Consider the following 23,865-nt stretch of genomic DNA (forward strand, 5'->3'; position numbering starts at 1 on the left):
CCAAATCGATGGCCTAATTTGCATACTCATTTTATGAGACATCACAGTAAATACAGCTTTCACAGAAAGCATATTTTCTACTGCACAATACAAACTGCACAGGTCTTAAGAATTAGTAAAATTAAGGACATTTCTTTAAAATAGCGCTTGCAACACTAAAAAGAAACTACACACTTTCTTAGTTGGCACTGACAATATTTGTTTTGTAAAACTATTGAAATTTAAAATGTACTGAACAATCTTGATTCATAAAAAATAAAAACGAAAATGTTTTCATCACAAATGAATTTTCAACTTATGAGGCACTTTGTAAAATTTAAAATTTTCACCCTTTGATTACGTAATAATCCACTGTATAAATGGCAGACATTTTTCAATGCTACAGGAAAAACTGTTTAAATTTATACAGAACAAAATTTGCCTTTTCTTACTAACTTCAAGACAAAAAACTAAAATAAATAAATAATTACTTATCTTGGTTACATCTTTTATGACTCCATAGCTGCTACATTTCTTACACCAGAACAACATATAATATATTACAATTTTCTATTTACAACATCCTTATACAGTAAAATCCCTCTAATGCGGACGCTAATGGGACAATTTTTTGGGCCCCAATAGAGGGGTGTCCGCAGGAGAGGGGTTTAATGATGTTATTTGCCTTGAACCGGGGAATTAAAAAATTGGCGGCATAAGAGGGGTGTTCGTTAGGAGGAGTTTTACAGAATATAATCAGGCTTGGAGTAATCGCCGATTACATAAAAAGTAATCAGCACTATTGAGAAGAAAGGAACATATATTGTCAGCACCAATTAAAATATCCTGCATCATAAATCAGTAGAATAATAATGAGTGACACACAATGGTTCACCAATCAAAAGTCATAAATAAAATAAAACATATTTCATATATGGCATTAAAACTCTTAGGAAAATGTCAAACCCTGAATAAATGTATTCATTATACATAAATGAACACAATTTTCTCTCATAAAAACATTCTGTGCAAAACTTTTAAACAGCTCTGGTAATTTGCATAATAAACAGATTGTAAAATATTTACATAGAACTTTCTTTCTCGACTACTTAATAACTAACCAAGACAAAAATAGAAAGAATGCAATGTGTAGAAAGCAAATTTAATGAATATTTCCTCTAACCCACAAAGATATTATCCACAGAACCCTATGAACTGCCTTGGTTTTTGTTTGTAAAATGAAAAAAATTCAGCAGTTACTGTTAAAATCTGTAGCAATTTTAACCTTTACTAAGTAAAGAATACCTTCGTAATGAAATTGTGATGATAAAATGAGGTTGAAAAGTAACACTTTAAAAATTGAAGTATTTTTTTGCATTAAATATGCTTATTCACACTATGACTTAAAGAATTAAAATGCAAAAGTTTGATCCCAACTATTGTAAATTTGATGCATTTGACATTACTAGCACAATTCATACTGCCTGCCAGATTAAAAAATTATGACCAAATCGCTGTACAGCAACTAAACACAATCAAAACATTTCTTTGGCAGTTTTCTTACATAAGCATGAGAAGAATAATTTTACATAATTCATGAATGTACATGGCAGAAAAATTGAAACAAATATATGTGCTTGTGATAGAGAGGAAAATTGATTCATTTAACGTTTCCAATATTGAGTCTGAAATATCAACAATTATTATCATTAGACGATTACAAATGATAATGAACAACTGCTAAATTCTTTGACGCAAATTATTCACCTATGTAAAATTTTAAAAAATGAAGAAATGTGACAAAATCCTTTTAAAAAATATTGGAGCAGTTCCAACCTAATTAAGACATCAGTCTAATAGTAAAATAAATGAACCACTTATAAATTGACTACAATATTAGAGTGTTTTAAGAACAATATAAATTTTAATAAAACATGACTAGCATAATTGAATTGCTATTTGGCTCCTACATAAAGTTTAAAAAATTCAATGGCACACTGAGCAATGTTAAAAGTAAAAGAATACTACATTTTATTAAAGCTTTAACTTTTTTACTGCATTTTGGACCTTTTTGATTATCAATGCATTTCAATGTTTTGCACAGAAGATTTTAAAGATAATGAACATTCACTATTTAAAAATATATATAACTTCATAATAAACACATGTGACAGTCATTTTCTTATAATTAATGAATCTTACATTATGATTTAAGCTTTATGATAATGTGATTTGAATTTGTAAAAACCATGATTCATGAACGATAAGATTGTCCATGTTACGATTTCTAATGTATGAACAAATTCCTTCTATCTCCAAAGAATACCATTCGATTAATAATCTTTAGCCTTTTTTTCAATAGAACACATCATATAACCAATGAACAAAAGGAGAAAAGTACACAATACACGTCAGTCATTCTCTCCCACTTATAAACATGCATTAATGCACACTATATATCACTCTTTTAGAAACACCCAAAGCTTAGAAGTTACGATCCATGGGACAAATCTTTTTCTAGCCATAGAGGTATGGGTTGTCTAAGTTTGGTGAGCAGTTTTGAAAGAGCAATATTGTGGGGAAGATAGAAAGCTTTCAGGAACTTCTCAGTTTGAAAATCCATTGGTGGATATTGTCGTCCTTTACTCCTTCCTAGGCACTTGGTATTGTTATGTTCCTGGCTAACTTGGCAGAAAAAACCTTTCTTGGGATCATACCTAACGAAACAGAAAGGAAAGTCAAGAAAAAGAATTTATCATGTTCACCTTAGATGCTTGACTTTGCAAGCATCAAATATTTCATGTATAAATATTGGCCCAACTAGCATTTAACTTCCTTATAGCAGTGACTAAATTGTGACTGTACAATCTGGAGTCGCACCATTTGCTATCCTCATATCAATGTGGATTCAGGCATGACAGATGCACAATCGGCAACCTTCTGTTTCTATAAACATCAGGAAGAGAAGCATTTCTTAAATAGAAACATCTTGTGAGCATATTTTTCGATATTGGAGAAGCATATGATTGTACCTGGAGGTTATGGGATCCTCAAAACCTTGCACGAGTATGGGTTGCGAGGTAATCTACCCATCTTTCTGTCCAATTTTCTAAAATATCGATCTTTTTGTGTACGTTTCAAGTCTGTTCTGTCCGATACTTTCATTGAAGAAGGATTACCCCAAGTAAGTGCGCCAAGTGTAACTCTTTTCATAACAGCAATCAACAGCCTAATCAAACATGTGCCTCCTGCTGTCAAGGGTACTGTAATTGTTGATGACTTTCAAATTTGTTTCCCTTCATTGAGCATTAGTATCATTGAAAGACAACTTCAAATTGCTATCTATAAAATATCACGATGGGCAGAGGAAAATGGCATCACTTTCTCTGCTCAAAAAACCTTCTGTATTCATTTCTGCTGTAAAAGAGGTCTTAATCCTGATCAAAATCTTCTCCTTAATAATCAACCAATAGCTGTAAAGTATCAAGAAAAATTCTTTGGCCTCACGCTTCATAAAAAACCTAAATTTATACCGCACATACAAGAGTTGAAGAAAAAATGTTTATTGAAATTAAATAACCTTAAAGTTTTAGCATACATTTCTTGGGGTGTTGATACGGGGTCTCTTTTAAGAATCTATAAGGCTCTTATACACTCAAAACTTGAAGATGGATGCCAAATTTTTGCAGCAAAAAGGTATTGAAAAGCTCTAAATCCAATACATATTCAGGTGCTGCGCATCTGCACAGGAGCCTTCTAAACCTCACCTATTAACAGTCTTCATATTCTTGCACATGAACACTCTTTAAACAATAGATGTCTCAAACTCTCCTTAAATTTTTACTTTAAAACAAAACCTGACACTTATCATCCTTTACACCTCCATATATTTTAATCCATCTAATGTTTTCTTATTTCTGCATCGTCCATCAGTAACCCCAACATTTGGAATTCGAATGCGATGGGTGCTCTCAGACCTGCAGTTATCAGATTTCAATACTCTCAACACAATAGACCCAATTAAACCATGGTGTGAAGTAATTACTTCTACAATAAAAGAACTCTATTTATTCCCCAAAGAAACAATCTTTAATACAGTTTACCAACAAATCTTTCATGACACTAGAAGCAAATATTCTGAATATAAAGACATTTTCACTGACGGATCAAAAGCAAATGATCATGTCGGCTATTCCACAATAATTAATAATCAAGTTATGGCAGAAAAATTAAACACATCTTGCTCCGTATTTACTTTAGAAACAAAAGCTATATTTACATTTCTAAAATCAATAGCCCAATCCGTAAACAAAAAGTGGGTGTCATAAACTGACTCAACAAGTTTGGTGGAAGCCATCACTCACAGCAATAATAATAGCCATCATATAGTTATCCAGTCATATCATTTATGCAAAAATCTTATGCAAAATAATTTTCAAGTTATCTTTTATTGGATCAATGGTCATGTGGGCATTGCAGGCAATGAGGAAGCTGATTCAGCTGCCAAAGCTGCAAAGTATCCTGACCGTTACTGTTCCTTATGATGACATTAAAAATGCCATTTATGAATCTCTTAACATGCATTGGCAGAGGACCTGGAATCTTGAAACATAAAATAAATTGTACTCCATCAAGCCCTTAATTAAAGGTTTCAAATAATTGCAGCTTACCAGGAGAGAACAAGTTTTATTAGCTTGACTTTGCATCGGTCATACCAGATTCAACCATAACTACCTCTTACACCATGAACCAGTTCCAACATGCATTACATGTAATGTAAATCAGACAGTGTTACATATTTTAAGTAACTGCCCAAATTTTAATCAAATACATTTTAAATATTTTAATCCATCTTTGAAGAAGTTGCTGGGGGACCCACCCAATCGCAATTTGTACTCCTTCCTCCAGGAGATTGGTTTCTCCTTTTTAATTTAGTTCTTGTGTCATCAAAATATGGTTTTGTCCTTTTCTTGTTATTCAAAGTTTATTGTCAACATATTGTTTCAACTACTTTCTCTGAATCCATACTTTGTTTAAATGTCTTTAATATTTACATGTTTTTACAACTTTTTATTTTAAACTACTGAAGTTTTATGCCTTTTACCGCAAAACATGTTTGCTTTTACCATCTCTGAACTTTATATTGATATAAATGTAAAATAAAAAATTGTTTGGTGCAGTATAGCCTTCAAGGCTCTTGCGCAATTAAAGCTAAATAAATCAACCAACTAAATTGTGATTTGTATGTGGAAGTTGCATGATGGTCATATATCGGCAACTGCACCCTAGCACACATCGCCCACCACTTGATGACCAAAAATTGTCACCACAAAGTCGCCAGGTTGCAGACTCTTATGAATATTAGTTCTGGGGGGAGGAGGGGGGGGGGTTGAAACAATTTAAAGTCAGTGATTTATCTAAAATGTCACAAAGTGACTGGCCACAAATTAATTGTTGCAGCAGCATGCAGTGGAGTTACAGGAAAACAGGTCTGTGAAGTTTGAGTTCCATTGATATTTTGGTAAAGGACTCGAAGTCGCGAGTCGAAGGTTTGAAATTTCAAAAGTGGGAATTGGTCATTTTCCCTCGAAGTCCACAACCTTGCCAGTGCTTGCAGAATCAGAGTCAAGAGTCAGACTGATTTTGAGAAAAAAGTGTCAGAGTTGAAGGGGCTAAAATTCTTGGAGTCTGAGTCCGTTATTTTTTTGCAGCTCCACAGCCCTGCAGCAAACATGTCACAAATGTATGATAAACAGCATGATTCCTGTGAGATGCCACAGTTCTGTCACATAGTAACATGCAACCAATGTGACTCACTGCAACTTTGCCATGACATGTTGTGCTGTCGGAGCTTTCCTATTTCACACACATACGTAGTATATATTTTTAAAAAAATCCACCTGAACTGTCACCCAGCACTTCTGAAGCTTACAACTTTACAAGAAGACATACAAGATTTACAAGATGACATACATAAATACTGGAGCATATATGTCAGGATATAGCTTGGATTTTGGAAACTTTTAAAATTTGGAACTTTGGATTTACAATTTTGTAACATACAGTTTTGTTCTGCACATAGCATTAGGTGCAAAAAGAATGAATATGACAAACAAAAGTAAAATTGTGATGACACAGCTTACCTTAAATGATCTTTGTAATTCAAGAAAGGTTTGATTTTCAGGAACTGCTGCACTCTGCTCATAACAGCTACCGGATCTGATTTTAACTCTTCTCCATCAATAATAAGTAGCTAAAAATGTAAATACTTTCTTAAGCAAAGCATTCAGCAAGTAATCATACTTTTAAAAATACTCATTGAATTGCAACAGGAACCACATTCACATTTAAATATTTAATGTTGGAAGTTCATAAGAAACTCAAACGGATGAAACAATCAGCAATAAATAAATATATATATGTTGAAATGCACTGCAAGAATGGTCCAGTCAAAGTGCACAAGCATTATAAAATTAAAACTTTTGCTACAGTGGAACTTTTTTAGCTTTAAAGGCAGAAAACGCTCATTGACATTGCTCTTTGATTTCAGCATACTGAGTGAATCTAACTTTGACCTTATCCAAACAACATTGATCTTATGAAAATAGCTTCCTGAATAGGAAGTAATTATTTACAGCATTGACCTTCTAAAGATGCTTGTAAATGTTTAGAGAAGGAAATCCATTATGGTTTAAAGGCTTAAATTCATGGTCCCACCTGGAGATGGGGGGTGAATTTAGGCTAGGGGGTTTCCTAATCTTTCTCCCCTACAGAGGACCTTCCTTTTGTCCAGACAACTTTTATGTAGGTGGTAAAGCAAGACATTGTTTTAAAATTCTTTTTTTTAAATAAATTTTTCTTTTCACTATGCGTGTCTTTTCCTCCAATACATAAAGCCGTGTGTTTTGCTTTCCTTTTTAATTGCTGCTCTCTCTTGTGTTAAATTGATCTTGGAGAGAGGTGGTATCAGGAGAGTGATTCAAGGACCCTTTTAAATGCAGTACAAAATATCTTCAATTTCAGAAGGTCCGGGGATTGTTAATTTCATTAGCAAATGAGATCATTAAAATTTTATTGTACTCTTGACTAACAATGCAAAAGAAAGCCTATCTGTTAGTCTGTACATCAGCAAGTACCACAGCTATAAGACTGTCTTTCATGAAAACTGGCACTATATTAGTTTGCAGCACCAGCAGTGAATACCTTCCAGCATTACATGTAAAAATTGATTTTGTACTTTTTCTTACAGAAATCATCTTTGGAAAGAAAATGCAGCTTTGAGAGGTAGTACAGTTGTACGAAGTCTTTCAATGGAGAGTAAGTTAGCATTAAATTAATGGTAAAAAATTCTGTTTGATCAAATGTTGCTGAGGTGGTCGTTTAATAGAAGCGGTGGGTCAGGGAGGTCTCACTGTAATTGAAACATTTATAGGATGCAAAAAGAAAGAAATCTGACTCATTTTATCAACCCCTTATTTTCTCAAAGTTTTCCAGATTTGCATAGTAAGAAAAATCCCCAAGTTTTCCCAGTATTCCATAATTTTCAAATTCCCTAAGTATTCCCGGTAATGTAAGGCACACAGTGTACAGATTACTGAACTCTTATCACAATTTGCTGCCTCATAATCAAAATCTCTGTATAGGCAAATACTTGAGAAATGGAGTAAATGATTACCTGTTGGGGAGAATAGAATGACAACCACCTATCTAAGTGTTGAGCATACATTCCAGGCAAGAGACAGCGATTTCTAAGTTCTCTTAAACTTCGATGTCCCCTGTCACCAGTGGTAACAAGTTCTTGAAAACTGTAATTCAAAGCTGCTGGGTCTTTATGAGCTCGCATATGCTAAAAAAAAAAGAGAAAGTCTATCAAAGTTTCAATAAAAATCTAGATAGCTGATGGGATAAAGTAAATAAGATAAGAAAAAAGGTTAAGTACTTAAATCCACTGACACCAACACTGCACTGTTACATACATAACAATATATATATTTAGTAATTTCACAGCAATTGCTTCATTTTTATTAAAAGCTACACAAACCCATTTAATAATTAATAATTTCACATAATACCTAATTTTGCACCAGTACGTTTGTACCCACTGTCATTCAATCAATAATAACCAGGGAACCACACAGTGTACTAATGATAAACATTTCAGTGAGTTGCTCAGGAAAGAACATAATGAAACATGTTTTTGACACATAAATCACTTGCCCTCATCTCCCCATTTTTGAAATATAAGGTCTTAAAAACAGGTGACATATAAAGAAAAGTAGTCAAATTTTGTGAGAAATTTAAAGTTTTTGAAACTGATCAGAATGTCAATATCAGGAATATTAGAGAACTATATTCCTCTGAAATATTCCACTTGTTTTTTCCCAGATGATGACTGGGCAAAAAAAAATTTTTTTTTCAAAAAGTGAATTTATGATTTTTTTCTATTAACTCATTACTAACGAGCAATCTGTCATAATTAGCAACTATTGCGATCCACTCGTGCTGTTTTTTGCCAGTTTGGGTGATTTTTTTTAATTTTTTTTAAATTAAAACAATTTTTTCTTTCTTTACATTTCGTAAAGTAAATAAATAAAATAGAAAATATTTAGATTTAATGTTTCAATAATGGAGACACAAGAGTAGAAAATGTATGCATGATATGGAACTTGTATAAAAAAAAAAAGATTGAAACAAAGAAAACTAAGGCACAAAGAACTTTTTAGAGCAGCAATTGAAATGGCTAACATACTGCAAAAAATAAATTGCAAATATATTTGAAGTGCAAGTAGCCGAGATTGCAAAATTCAGACTTGCACCAAGCATGGCAAATATGTCTTTATGTTGGAGTCTATCTTATATCTGTGAATGTATGTTGAATAATACGGGAAGGTTCTTTAATGAGATCTGTGATGCAACCTTGATTATATGCTACATGCAATGTTTCCAATATTAAAAATAAAATTTAAAAAAAAAACGTAAATTTTTGGAGATGGTGGGCCATAGAAGTGAGTCCGATACTCTGGTTTTATGCCAAAAAACAGCAAAAAAAAAAAAAAATTGTAAAAATACCCAGAGAAAAAGATCAGTTTACAAGATTTCAAAAATATTTTAGGGAGAATACCCTCATGAGTTTCAAAATTTGCCCCAGATATTCATGCTTTTGAACTTTGTTCATCACTACCCCCTACAGGTTTAATTGCCCGCCACAGTACGCCACCAAAGCCGTTTAACACCAATCCACCACACGAGCCACAGTAAGCAGAGAGATCCAGTTGGCCGCCATAGAAAACTACTACATGAGTCAAAACTATTAAATTTTGCCTGTTGCAATAACAGAATCAAGAGGGAAAATTGAAGAAAACATTTATTGCAGGTAGAGTTTCAGATTATGTACTAAAATCAATCAAAAATAGAAAAATGGCAACAGATAAAACGTAAAATCATTTAACTCTTTTTTAACCCCCGACACACAAAAGGAAGGGGATTATAAGTTTAACATGTCTGTGGCCCTCTAGCGTCTAAAAGGATGGATCAATTTCGAAAAAAAAAAACTAATAATTTGAAAGAAGAGTTGATCGAGAATGTTCTTAGCTAGGTTGCATCTTTGGATGACATTAAATAACAAAGATAGTAATTAAAACCTCTAAAAGGTTTTTTGCAATTTTTGCAGTGAAAACATATTTAAATTTTTTAAAATTTAATACTGAAACAAAGAGAATTTTTTTCCGCTTCTGATAGTATGTGTTTGGAACTTCCATGTTACATAGAATTCGAACTATAACGTTTTTAAAAAGCTAATTTTAATAACGGCAAAGCCTTTATTCACGCGATAGATAACCGAATTCATTGTTGAATGAGAAGGAAATTAAATGCAATGATTTAAAATTTTATCTGTTGCCAGTTTCTATTTGTTACGAAATAAAATACTTGAAATTGATTTTTAATAGTATAAGGCTTCAATTCTCCCTCTTGATTCTACAGTTGTGACTCAGTCACGATTTTGTTAAATTTTTAATTTTAGTTTAACATTGGGATTGGAAATTGCCACCAATGAGAATAAAGGACTGAAATTAAATCTTAAGTTTGTTTAATTAGGTTAGAACTCTAGTACTAATTACCTTAGAAGCTCCAAACTAACTCCATATTCCATAAAAAATATAAATTAAAAAATCTATCACACTTTCAACAACATAAATAAACAAGTAGGTCTGCCACCACATTCACAAACAGGAAGCTAGTTCGGTTTTTAATTAACATCTTCACGAATTAGTTCCACAAAGATATGCTTAACTAAATTGGATAACTGGAAAAGCTCAAATTTTTTGATACCTTGCCCGACCTTTATTTCCTTGCCCCCTCCCCCCCCCAACCATTATAAGATGGTTGGCAAATGTTTTCTAACATCTTTGCATGAATAAGGACATTTTAAGGCTGAGGGAGAAATACCTAGAAATAACTAAAAAGTTTGGAACACGCCAGATGCCATCTCTTAATCCCCAAAAGGAATAATAACTTAATTTTCAGGCTTGTCAATTATACATACAGTCAGATGTCGATATAAGGTCACCCGCATTAAAAGGTCACCCTGCATATAAAGTCACTTTAGTAAAGTCCTGACTCATTGAATAGGGATTCTGTGTTATGGATTATCGGATAGATGGTCAGGTCTCAAATATTGCCATCGCTTATAAGGTCATTTTTGTCTGATTTTCTTTGAGTGATTTCAATTCCTCACTGTTCAGTTCTATGAATTTGCCCTAGTACATGATCTTTTATCGAAAAAATACCATCTGCCCAAAGAACCCCTCAAATTCTAGGAAAAAGGCATGTAGACACTAGAATGCTGTAGAGCGAAGACTGAACTGAGTAGGAGAGATCATTCACCGCCTTAACTCAGGTAAAAAGAGAGTTTTGTTTCCCCAGGCTGCTTACTGTTGGTTCCTATTCATGCCTTGTGGATTGAGTTTGACAGCTTTTAGATAAGGATCAAGATCAATAGAGATGGCTTTTATCAATGCATACAAATTTTGAAGGCAGGTCCCCATACTGTCATGTTATCCCTTGTAAGCACATGTTCATTCTCGCAACCAGCAAACTACTGGAAATTATCTCATTCCAACCATTTTTTCACTTGTATTAATTTCTAAATTAAAATTCTAACAAATAATTTTCTAATTTCCAACTAATTGCATTAATTTTAATTGACTCAATGAAAACATCATAACTTCATCATGTGATATAGTATTGAAAACATTATATTTTAGAATTTTTTTTTTTTTGATAAAAGTTCATGAACCGGTTATAAGGTCACTCCACTTATAAGGTCACATTCTCGAAGTCCCGAGGGGTGACCTTATATCGAGGTCCGACTGTATTATTTTTAGGTGCATACTGCATATTTAGCATTATTGAAGCAATAGATATGCTAATCAAATGAATACAAGAGAAATAGAGTAAATTAGCTCCCCCGCTCCTAAGTTGCCCTTCTACACAAAAGTCTTGGCTTGCTTCCAACTAGATCTGGCACTGGTATGTCTTACTAAAGGTTAGTATGCAAGCTAGTTCACTTCCTGTTTGAGTTGGATGTACGTTTTGAGTTGCTTTGAAACATAAAAATGAAACAGGCTGCAATGCCTCTTGTAAATAAAATTAATAGATCAAATTATCATGAACACTCATTGGCAAATTTTCAATTAATATCATAAAAGACTAAAGACATTTACCTGATACCAAGAATATGCTCGCTTAATAGGGCTAATCAATATGGTAATAAGTTTAGCTGTTGGAAGCAGAGCATGTGCTCTCATTGGGACCAAATCACCATCAAAGTATGTAGCACTTTTTTCAAATAGGTATTTATCTGTGGAATTCTTTGGTACGGGGAAAAAATTCATATACCTGAAAAATATATTTTCAAAAAATTATTCAACAAATATGCATTGTAATAAAGAATTTAAAGAAATAATGCAAATGGTAGGCTAAACATTTTGAAACTAGTAAGAACAAGTGACTGAAATAATAAAAGCCAAAACACCACCTAATGCTCTAAAGAAAATTTCGATTCAGCTGCTATTTCAAACAATTATCTGCTTTTAAAGTCCATTAATAAAAGTAATCAGCAAGAAAGAAACATACTGCACATTTTAATTTAGATATGAACTGCCCTTAACCTGTCACGAGTCTCTAGAAACAAAGGAGAACATTTTGTGGCAGAACTCACAGCCCATGATTTTTCATAACAACTCAAACATTTGACTGTCTAAAGACTAAAAGAATCTCCCACTGAAAAGTAATGAAGTCAAAAGCAATTAGCACTTTTTCTCTCAATATATTTTGTTTTGTTTCTTAAGTAGCATGATTTATCTTTGAAATAAAACCGACTCAATAAGTAAAAGATTATTCACTATGGAAAGGAAAGTAATAACTTACCAGTCTAAACCTTTGTAATAATTTCTTCCATTAAAAAATTGCACTTCTTCAAATGTCTCAGGGCTAGGATAATTACTTACAATGGCAGGATGCATCGACAGAAAGGTATATAATGCAGTTGTACCTACAATACAATTAATTATTGAATTAGCCTTGATAAAAAACAAAGACTTACAGTTTTTCTAGTGAGTTTTAATTGAGCTTAATACAAAAGTGATAACAAGTTTAGAAAAGTTAGTTTGATAAAAAAAAACAAAAAACATTGTTACAAATTCTGTAAATAGTAATTATTTTGATGATTAATTTGTTGTAATCTGGCTAAATTTGGTGTTTATTTATTTGGTGGCCATTATTTTTCATCTAAAATTATCTTAGTAACCTAACCTGTAAGTAGTTTCTGGTAATGTACATACAACACCCTAACATTTGACTGAAGTATAGGGTCCCTCCATTTCTGAATGATAAGATTCGTGAATGAATAAAAAGAAAATATGAGAAATTGGTAGAAAGTTTTAGAATTTTGTCGAACTTTCCAAAGCAGTATAAAAGCCGTGTGGCATTTCAATGAGAGAGTTAGTTTTGCTTTTTAAACTGTCTGAGATTCGTCTGAGCCATTGCTCTGTTTATTGTGAGACATTTGCACTGGGTTTTTGCGTATTTGGATGTAAATATGTGTACCATTGTTGAGTTTACAGTGTTAATTGATATTTGCTTAATTGCTGATGATTGATTTAGCAGTTTTAACTACATTTCCTGTACATAGTTCTAAATAAATCTCCTGTGCTTTTCTCAAGAACTGTGTCGTCATTCAAAGAAAGTTCGAAGTTGCTGCGAACGCATAACAATATGTTCCATTGAAATGTAAAACATTGGCATCCAACCCCTAGCATTAATTTGAATTTTGACCTCTTGAATTCAGGTTTTGTTTTTCGCAATCACTAATTGTGATAAACAATACTCGCTGGTTTTCTTGTTTCTAGAAATTGGTCTTATCATAATCATAAAAATATAATTTGAATTCAAGACATCAAAATTCAAGTTAATGCCAGGCTTAAATGCTGTTTAGTCTAAAGAGGATTTTGCAAAGTTGACATAATAAGCATGATTCTGGGGTGGGGGGGGGGATGCCACTGTCCAGGAAAAGCACCCGCACAGAAGTCTCAAAAACAACCTTGAATGGCAACTTTAATCAAGCAAAGACAATTAGCAATTTGTGTCTGCTTTAGAGATGTAAAATTTCCGGAAATTTTGAAATGGTGGAAAAAAACAGTTTTTTACCGGTTTTTGGGAAAAAATTGGAAAAAATGGAGAATTTGATTTTTTTATAAATAAAATTATGGTTTCTTAATAGCTCTGTGTTTCTTGAAACATATAAAGGGTTCGGCATTAAGAAATATATGCTATTCACACATCTGCTTGATAGAAATACACATAAAGGTAAGATTAATTAGGAAAAAAAAAACTTTCTGTTTTATAACTGAGAGCTTTCATAATCAAACACCAGAAATAAGTCAAGTCGTCATTCAACCAATAATATTAGGTAATGTGTGTCTAATCGTAACAATTACATTTTCTATTTTAGATTGCCTTTGAAACTTTAAGTATTCATTGAAATTTTCGACTTTCAAACATGATTGATTGTATTATTTTTCTTTCAAAAAAAAAAAAAAAAAAATGTAACTTTACTGTCTGAAAATGAAAGCTATTGAGTTTTGATTTTTTCCAATTCAGTCTCAAACCAAATCAAAACCAAATTGGTGTTTCTTAAGCTGAACCAAAACTTAAACTACAGTTTCAATTTATTCATACGGCCGTGCTAAGCGTAGTAGTAAAAGTCATATCAGCACTTTTAAACAAATTTGAGTTAATATAACCAAGCCGTTCTCTGTTTCATATTTTACTTAATAAATAAAATGTTTTAGGGTCATTTGATCAAGAACTATTGTTTTGAAAAAGTCTTTAAAAAAAAAAGACATCTGAATCAAATATATGGAAGAGCCACACTTTAAAATACAATATCTCAGCTTGAACCCAACTGCAAATTCCCCTTTTTTGCTTAGCACGACAGTGTACAGGGTGCTGCAAAATATATATATATATATATATATATATATATATATATATATATATATATATATATATATATATATATATATATATCGAACAAAAATTGTATCATCAAATGGAAGAAAGGTAATTTCATTTTAATGAGTGCCTAATTTATTTTTGTTTCTCACTTCATTAACAAATAATTTACAATATAACTACATACCTAGTTTATGTATTGTTTTTCGGTTTTCTTACAATTTTAAGCAAAATACCTGCTATTTTAAGTTGTTTAACCAAGTAGAACGACAGTTCGTTTGCTTGTTGTCCCTCGACAAACAGTATTTGAAATGGCATGCCATTTCAAGTGGCTTGGAAATAAAAGTCGAGAATGTGTACAAAAACGGGGTTTCCATGAGAGAAGTTGTTCGTAAGATTTAAATTTGTGACCGATAAGTGGGACTAAGGGAAAAAGCAGCTCAAACAGAAGTTTTACGAGTTCCAAAAAGTTCAGGCATTTGGATGACTCCAAAGATCTCAGAAACGTTTGAGACGGACTGTAAGTCCATGCTGGAAGAGATACCTTTCACTGATTTACCATTCAACCCGCTCACATCCCCCAGAACCATAGGATTTGGTCTGAAGCACCTTAGAAAGGGTAAGATATCGCCAAAATCAGAAGTCAGGTTTGGTCTGAGATGGAATCAGCACAAGCAACAAAAAATCTGTAGTTTTTTGTGGATGAGGGCCGTAAAATGAATCAAGAAGTGAACCAGAAGGACATTTTAGAGGTTATTGTACTTCTGTGGGCCTAAGAGCACTTCAGCATTGTAGACTGGACATTTTCCTTTAACTCCACACCGATTCATATGACCAAAAAGACAAGAGTGGTGCAAGGCGCATTGTTTTTGACATAATATCATCTTTAGAGTGGACATTCGACTCGCTCGACCTCAATCCCATTTATTACACTGTATGGCCTATTTTGGAGTCAAAGGTCTACCTGAAACACACATAAAATTTAACTCTCTAAACCAATTGCTTTATAGGGAATAGGATTGATTAAAGGACTTGCTGTCTTTCAATGAAAATTTCAATAAGCTGTTGCATCTCTGTATTACTGCAAAAGGCTGCTAGTTTGAAACCAATTAAATTTATTGATTGCTAAAGGACTTCTCATATTATTTTTGGTGTTTTGTTAATTTATATGTTTTTAATAGAGTTTCTTGGGAAATTGCTTGCCCCCCCCCCTTTTTTTTTATTGCTGCACCCTGTACATTTGATTCACACAGTCAGCAGAAACATAGTTTTGTGATTAAAGTTATGCTTGTTTGTTTTATGAAGAAGGAAAATAAATTCTTCACTAAAGTTATTGGTTTAAGCTTTTTTGCAAAAAGTATTATTAAACATTTTTTGATCTATATGCAAATTATATTGTCATACAACAACTTGCATTAATGTTAGACAGTATTTTAACATAAAACGGGGAAGGGGGGGTTAGGAAATTGCATCAGAATTAAAACGTGAGAAATTTCTAATCACTTTTTGCTGAAAATTTCAGCTAAAATTCTGAAAAGTTGAAAAAACGATTTTTTTTTTCAATTTTTCCGAAGTGAAAATTTACTCCTTCGGAAAAAAACGTTTTTTTTTTTCGGAAATTTTCCATTTTTTTTCCAACTGTTTTCATCTCTAGTCTGCTTTAAAAAAAAAAGCTGTGCATTACATCCACACAAGATTTTTTTTATTGCATACCTTTGACTACTACCTACCCAATTTAAACTTCTTTGGGGGTGGACGGGGGGGGGGGGGGGGGTCACAGAATTTTGATTTCAAACAAGCAACATATTCAGATGAAGCATGAGGGGAGCACGGGAGGTCAAAGAGGAAACGAGGGAAGGAGGACCCTGAATATATTCTCTTTCTTTTACAATACCAAAGGTATTCTAAAATTGCAATTTTTAGAACTTCAATTTCAGCTAGGGAGACTTTTTGGAAACCCCCTTCTTCTATCATCTTCAAAGGTAAACAAAAACAGTGTCTTTCTAAATTTAGTTCGAAAAATTACTATAGGAAAATCCCTGAACCCCATCCTGTACCTTAGCATTACCAGAGAGGGTCTACAATCATGTCTTTATGACTTGAATTTTCAAAAAATGTCTTGGTGAGCACCTACGAAAATCAACTCCTAAAAATTAGAGCAAACTTGATTTTAAAAAAGATATTCTGTGACCAAATTATTGCAAACAGATTTTCTGACCCTAAAATATAAAGTATTCAAGAAATGTCAAATGATGAAAATTATCTTTGCAAGTAAATATGAGCATATAAATGAATTTGGTGAAATTAGTTACTGGTAAAACAAAAAATTATTAAATAATTTATAGATGGTTGAAGTTACCTGTTTTCTGAGGACCAATAACAAGAAATTTTGGCAGTTGCTCACATGATTTTGCTGCAGACCATATTGCTCTGTGCCGCTTATCGTTGCAAGGATTCTGAAAATTTAATACATCTTTATACAGACAGCACAAAATCATGATATATAGATAATAGTTAATTGCACACCTTCAAAGGAGAAGATTAAATCAACTTTAAAGCATCTTTTCACTGGCGTATGTTATATATTTTACATGCATGGGTGCAACTAATAAACAAAATTTTGAAATCAAGTGTAATATTGTTTATGGTAGTGCTGCCCTTGTGGCTAGTTATGATCATGAAACTTCCCCAGAACAACATACCAGGTAGCAATCACGACAGAGAAAACTAGTATGGAGAATAGAGTGAAACATTTTTTTTAAAATGAAATCATTATTTATTATGGAATACAATTAATTTGTTGATTCATTTGAATTTTTTTTTTTTTGGGGGGGGGGGGGGGTTTGCTATGTAGAAAAATTTAATTTTAAAAATCTTGCCTCCTTTTAGAAACAATCCTATATGCACCATCAACAATACATTTAATATGAAAATGGCACAGTTTTTTGAACTTATTTTTTTTTTCTGGCCTTGATTCAAGAAAAGATTTTAAACCAGAAATAAAACAGATTTATTTTTTAAACAGAATTCTCTCAACATAGAAAATAAATAGAAAAAAAACATAACAAAAGCATGCCTGGTGACCTATGTCGAAAAAACAGTTTATTAAGTGCATAAGATGCACTGCACTTTTATATTTATAAAAACACATACAAAAGTAATGACCAGTGACTGGCCGTAGGTGCAGCTAGGCTAGTCCTAGTCAGTTTGTCAATCTCAATGTAGATCAGTTAAATTAACAAAATAAAACTATGCATAAATGAAAATTATTTCCAAGAAACAAATTTAAAATTCAAGTTATTGAAATTATTGCTAACATGTAAAAAGACAGTTTTTTTATAATGCAACTTTAATCAATCATACTTACCATCCATAAAGGATCTGATTCCTCTGGATAAGTTTGGAAATATTTATCAGCTAATTGTAGTGGAGGTAAAGTCACTAACTGTAGGTTAGTCCAGCATTGAACAAACTTTATAACTGATTCAAAAGTATATAATGCTAAGCGATCATTGCCATAATTAGACAAATGAGTCATGAATACATTGATCTGTAAGTAGAGATATAAAAAGAAATCAGTACCTGATTCCAATAAACAAATTATAAGCAAAATCAGAAGCTTCTAATTATGTATACAAGCTTTATACTCCTCAGACATGACCAGCTTTGAATGATGAATTTCAAAATTTTCTGCATCAATTGTTTTAAATGCATAAAAAATATAGGGAAAATACTAAAACTTTCATTTTTGAGAAAATAAGTGTCTCCTGGAGGAGCAACACTAAAATAATAGTGTTCTAAATGAAAAGAATAAAGATTTGGGTGCAAAATTTGTAATATAACATGAAAAAACATAATATTAAAGAAATTCAATAGCATGTTTAAGCATTTTTTACAATATTTTTTTTAATAGGGGCACTTCATGATGCACATAATTTTTTTTTTTCTTCTTCTGAAAATACTACTTTCATTTTACTGCAAACAAACTATGAATAAAAATCTGTCAATGAAATGCCTTTTTTTTTCAGTATACTGTTATCTATTAACAGGAAAATCAATTAACACTATACAGCTTTGACATTTTATTTACCTTGGCGCCATTTTTGATGGAGTGATTTCCCCCCAAAAAGCGGCAAAATACCCTTTAGAAACACCCCAATGCAACCAAAAGGGGAGGTGCACAACAAAACCCCACTAGGAGTTTAAGTACCAAATTTCAACTTTCTAGGACATACCATTCTTGAGTTATGTGACATACACATGCACATACATACGTATGTACATATATACATACATACATACAGACGTCACGAAAAAACTCGTAGTAATTAATTCAGGAATCCTAAAAATGGATATTTCGGGGGTCTATACGTACTTAAGCACTTATCCAGATGTGGTCGAGTCGGGAAAAAAACTCAACGTTCATTCGGGGGTGAATAAAATGGAAATTAAGGTCGCTTTTTGAGTGAAAACTTTTTCGTGAATACAATACTTCCTTTTTTGTAAAAGGAAGTAAAAATCGAAGAGAACTAAGTTTATATTGTATCTTTGACACATATGAGTTAGCTCGAGGTTAGTAATTTTCAGCCTTGAAAATTGGTAAAACTTACCGGATTATATACAAATGTGTGAAAGAGTTCTCCTCCTTTAATACTGAGTTCCAATTTTTCTGGTCCACCAGGGTACTTGTCTAAAAATATAGTATGAGTATAGAGGCCACATGTTTGTCTGGGTAGAACCTTTTGAAAAGAAAATTGTTTACATTACATACATTTCAGGTTATTTCAAAATGATCCAATTTTTTAATAGCAAGCACACACATTCATTTATATATATGCATGACTTGTATAATGAAAGAATTTTAAAGATATCTTCATATCAGAAAGTTTTTTTCACACACAAGTTACCTTGTATTTTGCCCTAATCTGTACACACTGTAAGTGACAGTGAGTATTTAATACCTGGAATGTCACAGTATCCTGTCAAAAATTTTGATCATTTATAAAATTTTGTATGGCAATCAGGGCCATAGCCATATGGGGGTCAGGTCGAGCAATGCCAGTATTGAGAAAATGTTTGCCCATACTGAGAAACTGAGAAGTTCCATTTTAATTTTTTACTTTTGAGAGAGCTTTCCATGCAAAAAACAATAAGTAAAGAAATAAATAAAAAATATTTAAAACATAAATAAAAATGAAGTGTGCATAAAGCTTTAAAATGTAGGTATTGCATACCAAAATTCTAGAGAGCTTAAACTGCATTATACTGCTTTTTGCTTAAGAAATAAAGTGTATGTGTGAATTCCTAAGCCAAAAAATTTAAGTCATAACTATTTAAAATTGTCATTTTTTAATGAAATATAGGAGCTGCCACCTGTGGGCCAACATGACTTTTTCCTCGGGTTGCTTACTAGAGTTTGATTTCATGAGCTAACGTGCAACCGCAAAACCACTGGAGACTCTTGGCGTATACAAGAAAGAAAGTAGGTTAGAAAAATATTCATAAAAGTAATAAAAACCCCCAAAATGACGAGTCTGTCCTAAACACTGTATCCCCTCTGCCTCACTATTTTATAATTGACTTTTCCAGCGAAAACTCACTGCAAGTGCACAACATTTTGTCTCCCTCTCATTTCCCTATTAGTAAAATAAATTGTAAAAAAGCAGTCGAAAACTTTGTACTATGGAATGAGTAAAACAACAACAACGTGTATAAAGTACAAATAAAGTAATAAATTTTTTAACTATTTTATTACTTTATTTGTACTTTATACCTGTTGTTGTCGTTTTACTCAAATAAATCAATAACATAAGAAATCTCATTGTACAAAGAGACAAAGAAAAGGAAAAAAATACTTTAACTATGTACCATTGCATTATTGTGGCAAACTTTTTTTTTTCTTTTTAAATGTTTATGCTGGATTTTGTTGTTTTTGAGAATTTGATTTCACTAGTAAAGATAGATTAAAGCATGTGTAGGAATTCATTCATGCATCAAGATTCTTGCCAAAAATGTATCTTAATGTAATGGAGCCCGTCATTGCTCGTAGTGAATTCTTCACTTCCCCAGAAAATATCCAGGTAAGTAAGTTAACAACAGACTATAAGGACCGTATCAAAGAGTTAGACATCCGTAGAATCTTTAAAGGCTGGAGAGAGTGCATCTGCTAGCGAAAACTGAGCACATTCCATGTCTCAAAACCTTGACGCTGCAGGTTATGTTGATTTAGTCTACTTGAACAATTGCAGTTTAGTTTCCACCAGTCTTCCGCAATGTCCCTTCAGAAATGGCAGAAATATGTTGGTCATTGGAGTTTCAGGAGAAAAATCGAGATTTATGCAATTTCCTTGTCACAGATAAACCGTCATATGCATTGTCAAGTTAATTTTAATGGCATCAAATCAGGTCAGTGGCCAGAGTTTATTTTTAGTGTTTTGAAATCATGCAATAATATGTCTCATTTCAGCACAAAACTGATAGCAAGTTGCTATAATACATGTCTTTATAGCTCTAAATTCAAAAACGTTAAGTTGTTTATTTTGTAGTTTAATGATGCATAGTTAACAAACTTTATGAATCACATTGCAGACTTCAAAATTTTATGAATCACATTGCAGATTTCAAAATTTTCTGCATCTTTTTTTCCTAAATGAATAGAAATTTGTAATCTAAATATTTTTTGCATACTTCACAGAGAGTTTTTGTAACTATAAATACTTCGATTTCTAAGCAATCTCATTCCAACATGCAACTATATTAAAATTAAAGACCATGTAAATTTTAAACTTGACCTCTACAACAGTTGTACAATTAAAAACACAGGCATACACAGTTTTGAGGGGTTTTCCTGAAATTTAGACCTATTGCCAGAGTAAAGGCAATTAACCCAAAGGCATGAAATATTTGTATGATAATTTGTGTTAGGAAGTTATAAAATTGTCGCCCTAAGGTTGAAGGGCGGCGGAACTAATTTGTATAATATTCTTTTTGTTTTTTTTTTCTAAAAATCTCCTAAATTCAAGTCTCTTGCCAGAGCAGAAGACATTAACTCAGAGTCCCAAAATTTTACACACTAATTAGTGTAGGAATCCAAACTTTCGGCAGTAAGGCAAAGTCCTTTGCTTTTTTTTTTTTTTTTTTTTTTTTTTTGGCCCACCCTAACAGGCTCTGAAAAATATGAAAGTGCAATTAACTTAAAAGTTATTAATTTTAAATTTTCACTCATAAATTGAATGGACACTTTTCAACCACTCACTACTAAGTAGCACAAGTTTTCAGAAAAGCTAAATTTTGAAGTCACTGCACACATAACTTACCATTATATTTCTATGAATGAAACCTCTTCTCAACCTAGCTGGTCTTAAATGAGGATACTCTTCAGTGCTGGTTACTCGTACATTCCAAACTCTCTTCCAAGCTTCATACAAAGGTTCATGGACAGGATAAACACCAGAGTGATGAGGGGCAACTGAATAACCTGAATCTAGTGGAATGCCATGTTTCTGGGATAGAGAAAACTTTAAGTTCAACACGGGACACAAACAAATGAAAAGGGATTAAAAATTATCAAAATTTCTGATTTGATATGGAAGAAAAAAACTCTAAAGCACATTCTAGGGAAAATATTTAACTTCAATCAAAAAGTCATGCACATGTAATGAAAACAACTTTCATTGTTTCTATTTTTCAATACATATTCCGCAAAGATGGATTAACATGCACACAGATTTGTTGAATAACAAACAAATTCCAGGATTGACAATCATTATGCAATGCATAATATTTTTCAATTCTTGATATTACAAGTAAAATTAAGCAAATGTTAATCATTTTTTAAATGACTCAATATGAAAATACTGATGTAAATTGCATGCCACCACTGTATACATAGCATAATTTCTTATAATTTTGTCAGTAAAAAAGTTCTGAGAAAACATGCCGATGAAGAAAGTTCAAAATAGGTTTTGAAAATGTGTTTTTGAATGTTCTGAAAATAAGTTTTGTTTTTTGTTAGTAGCTAAGAGTAATGGCATTCAATTTCCTTCATTAACTACATTTTTTAATCAATACATTTCCTTTATTATAATTTTGGACAGTTCTTTTTTTATTTGTTTTTATTTTTTGCTTTCCTCTTCCAGTTTCAGTAATTAATAGTTGACTATATACAATATACATTTGACAATAATCAATCTTGTTGAAAATAAAAGTTTTGAAGCTAAGTAGACACTCATTTTTTTTTAACTTGGTCTCTCACAAATAAAATTACAATTGAACCCATAGAAAAAGGAAAAAAATCTGATGTGGGCACCACAACTTCCTTGTGCGCCTTTGAATATGATGCACATTTTAATTATTAAAATTTTATTGGCATGTTATTTTTTATAGGTACAATGAGGCTGAATTCACTTAAAACTACTACTTACAAATACACCGAGTTCCAAATAAACTGATAAAATAGACAAAGAGCAAATATTTTCAACTATTGGCAATCTGTTAATAATGATATGTTTAAGTTCAGGACCATTACCTAGCATTGAGCTAATGCTCATGTTGGCGACAACATTGAAAACCAGTTGCCAACACATGATGTCTATAGCCAAAAAGAGACAAACAATTTCCCTGGAAATTTTAAAACAAATAATATTTCCAAAATATTAAACATTAGCTGCACTCAACAAAATAATAATGATGTATTTGGGGGTCTTGATCTCCAACACTTAAGTAGTAGTGTGCAGACCTTCAAAAGAACAATCCGTTGAAAACAAAAAGGGAAATTTACAACAAGACAGACTTTGCATATTTTATTCATGTAATATGAAAGTTCAACCAGACAGAACTAGCTGTTTTTGAGTTATGTGAGATACTTATTAAATGAAGATTAAAATGGAAATTTAGGTTGAAGTTTCATTAGTAATTTTTTTGTGAATGCAAAACTTTTTTTTTACTTTGTACAAGGAAGTAAAAAGTAAAAAAAAAAAAATATGGAAGCAATCAAGGAAACAATGAACTAAATTTGATTTTATACAGTGCCGGCAAAAAACATTTTACATTTGGTTTGCCATTAAAAACTTTACTTGCAAACTTATGATTTTAATGGCATGCTCCCTTGTGATTTGGCCGAATACCTGATATTCGGTCGCAACCTAAGTTGAACGTTCAGTATTCTGCCAAATCACTAAGGAGCATGCCAATAAAAACATAACAAGAAGTTTGCATGTAAACTTTTATATTTCCAACCAAATGTAAAGATTTTTTTTTTTTTTTGCCAGCACTGTATTTAACACAACATTGTTCTTTTCCAGATTAGGAGCCGTACAAAGTACATTACAGTTGCAGTAGATCACCAACTATTATGATTTTAATGTTAAAATC

General features: G+C 32.2%; 1 protein-coding gene across 1 annotated transcript; it reads right to left on the reverse strand.

The window, feature by feature from the left end:
- Positions 1–1,965: 1,965 nt before the first annotated feature.
- LOC129226857 (bifunctional heparan sulfate N-deacetylase/N-sulfotransferase-like) lies at positions 1,966–22,031 on the reverse strand (the record flags this gene model as incomplete). Its single annotated transcript, XM_054861486.1, has 9 exons — positions 1,966–2,696; positions 6,123–6,232; positions 7,655–7,825; positions 11,703–11,877; positions 12,409–12,532; positions 16,853–16,949; positions 17,861–18,043; positions 19,104–19,232; positions 21,810–22,031. Coding segments are annotated over 9 exons (1,437 nt in total), but the record flags the coding sequence as incomplete, so codon positions are not given.
- Between the last annotated feature and the right edge of the window lie 1,834 nt (positions 22,032–23,865).

The sequence above is a fragment of the Uloborus diversus genome, chromosome 7 (assembly GCF_026930045.1).
Source record: "Uloborus diversus isolate 005 chromosome 7, Udiv.v.3.1, whole genome shotgun sequence".
Taxonomy (NCBI): Eukaryota; Metazoa; Arthropoda; class Arachnida; order Araneae; family Uloboridae; genus Uloborus; species Uloborus diversus.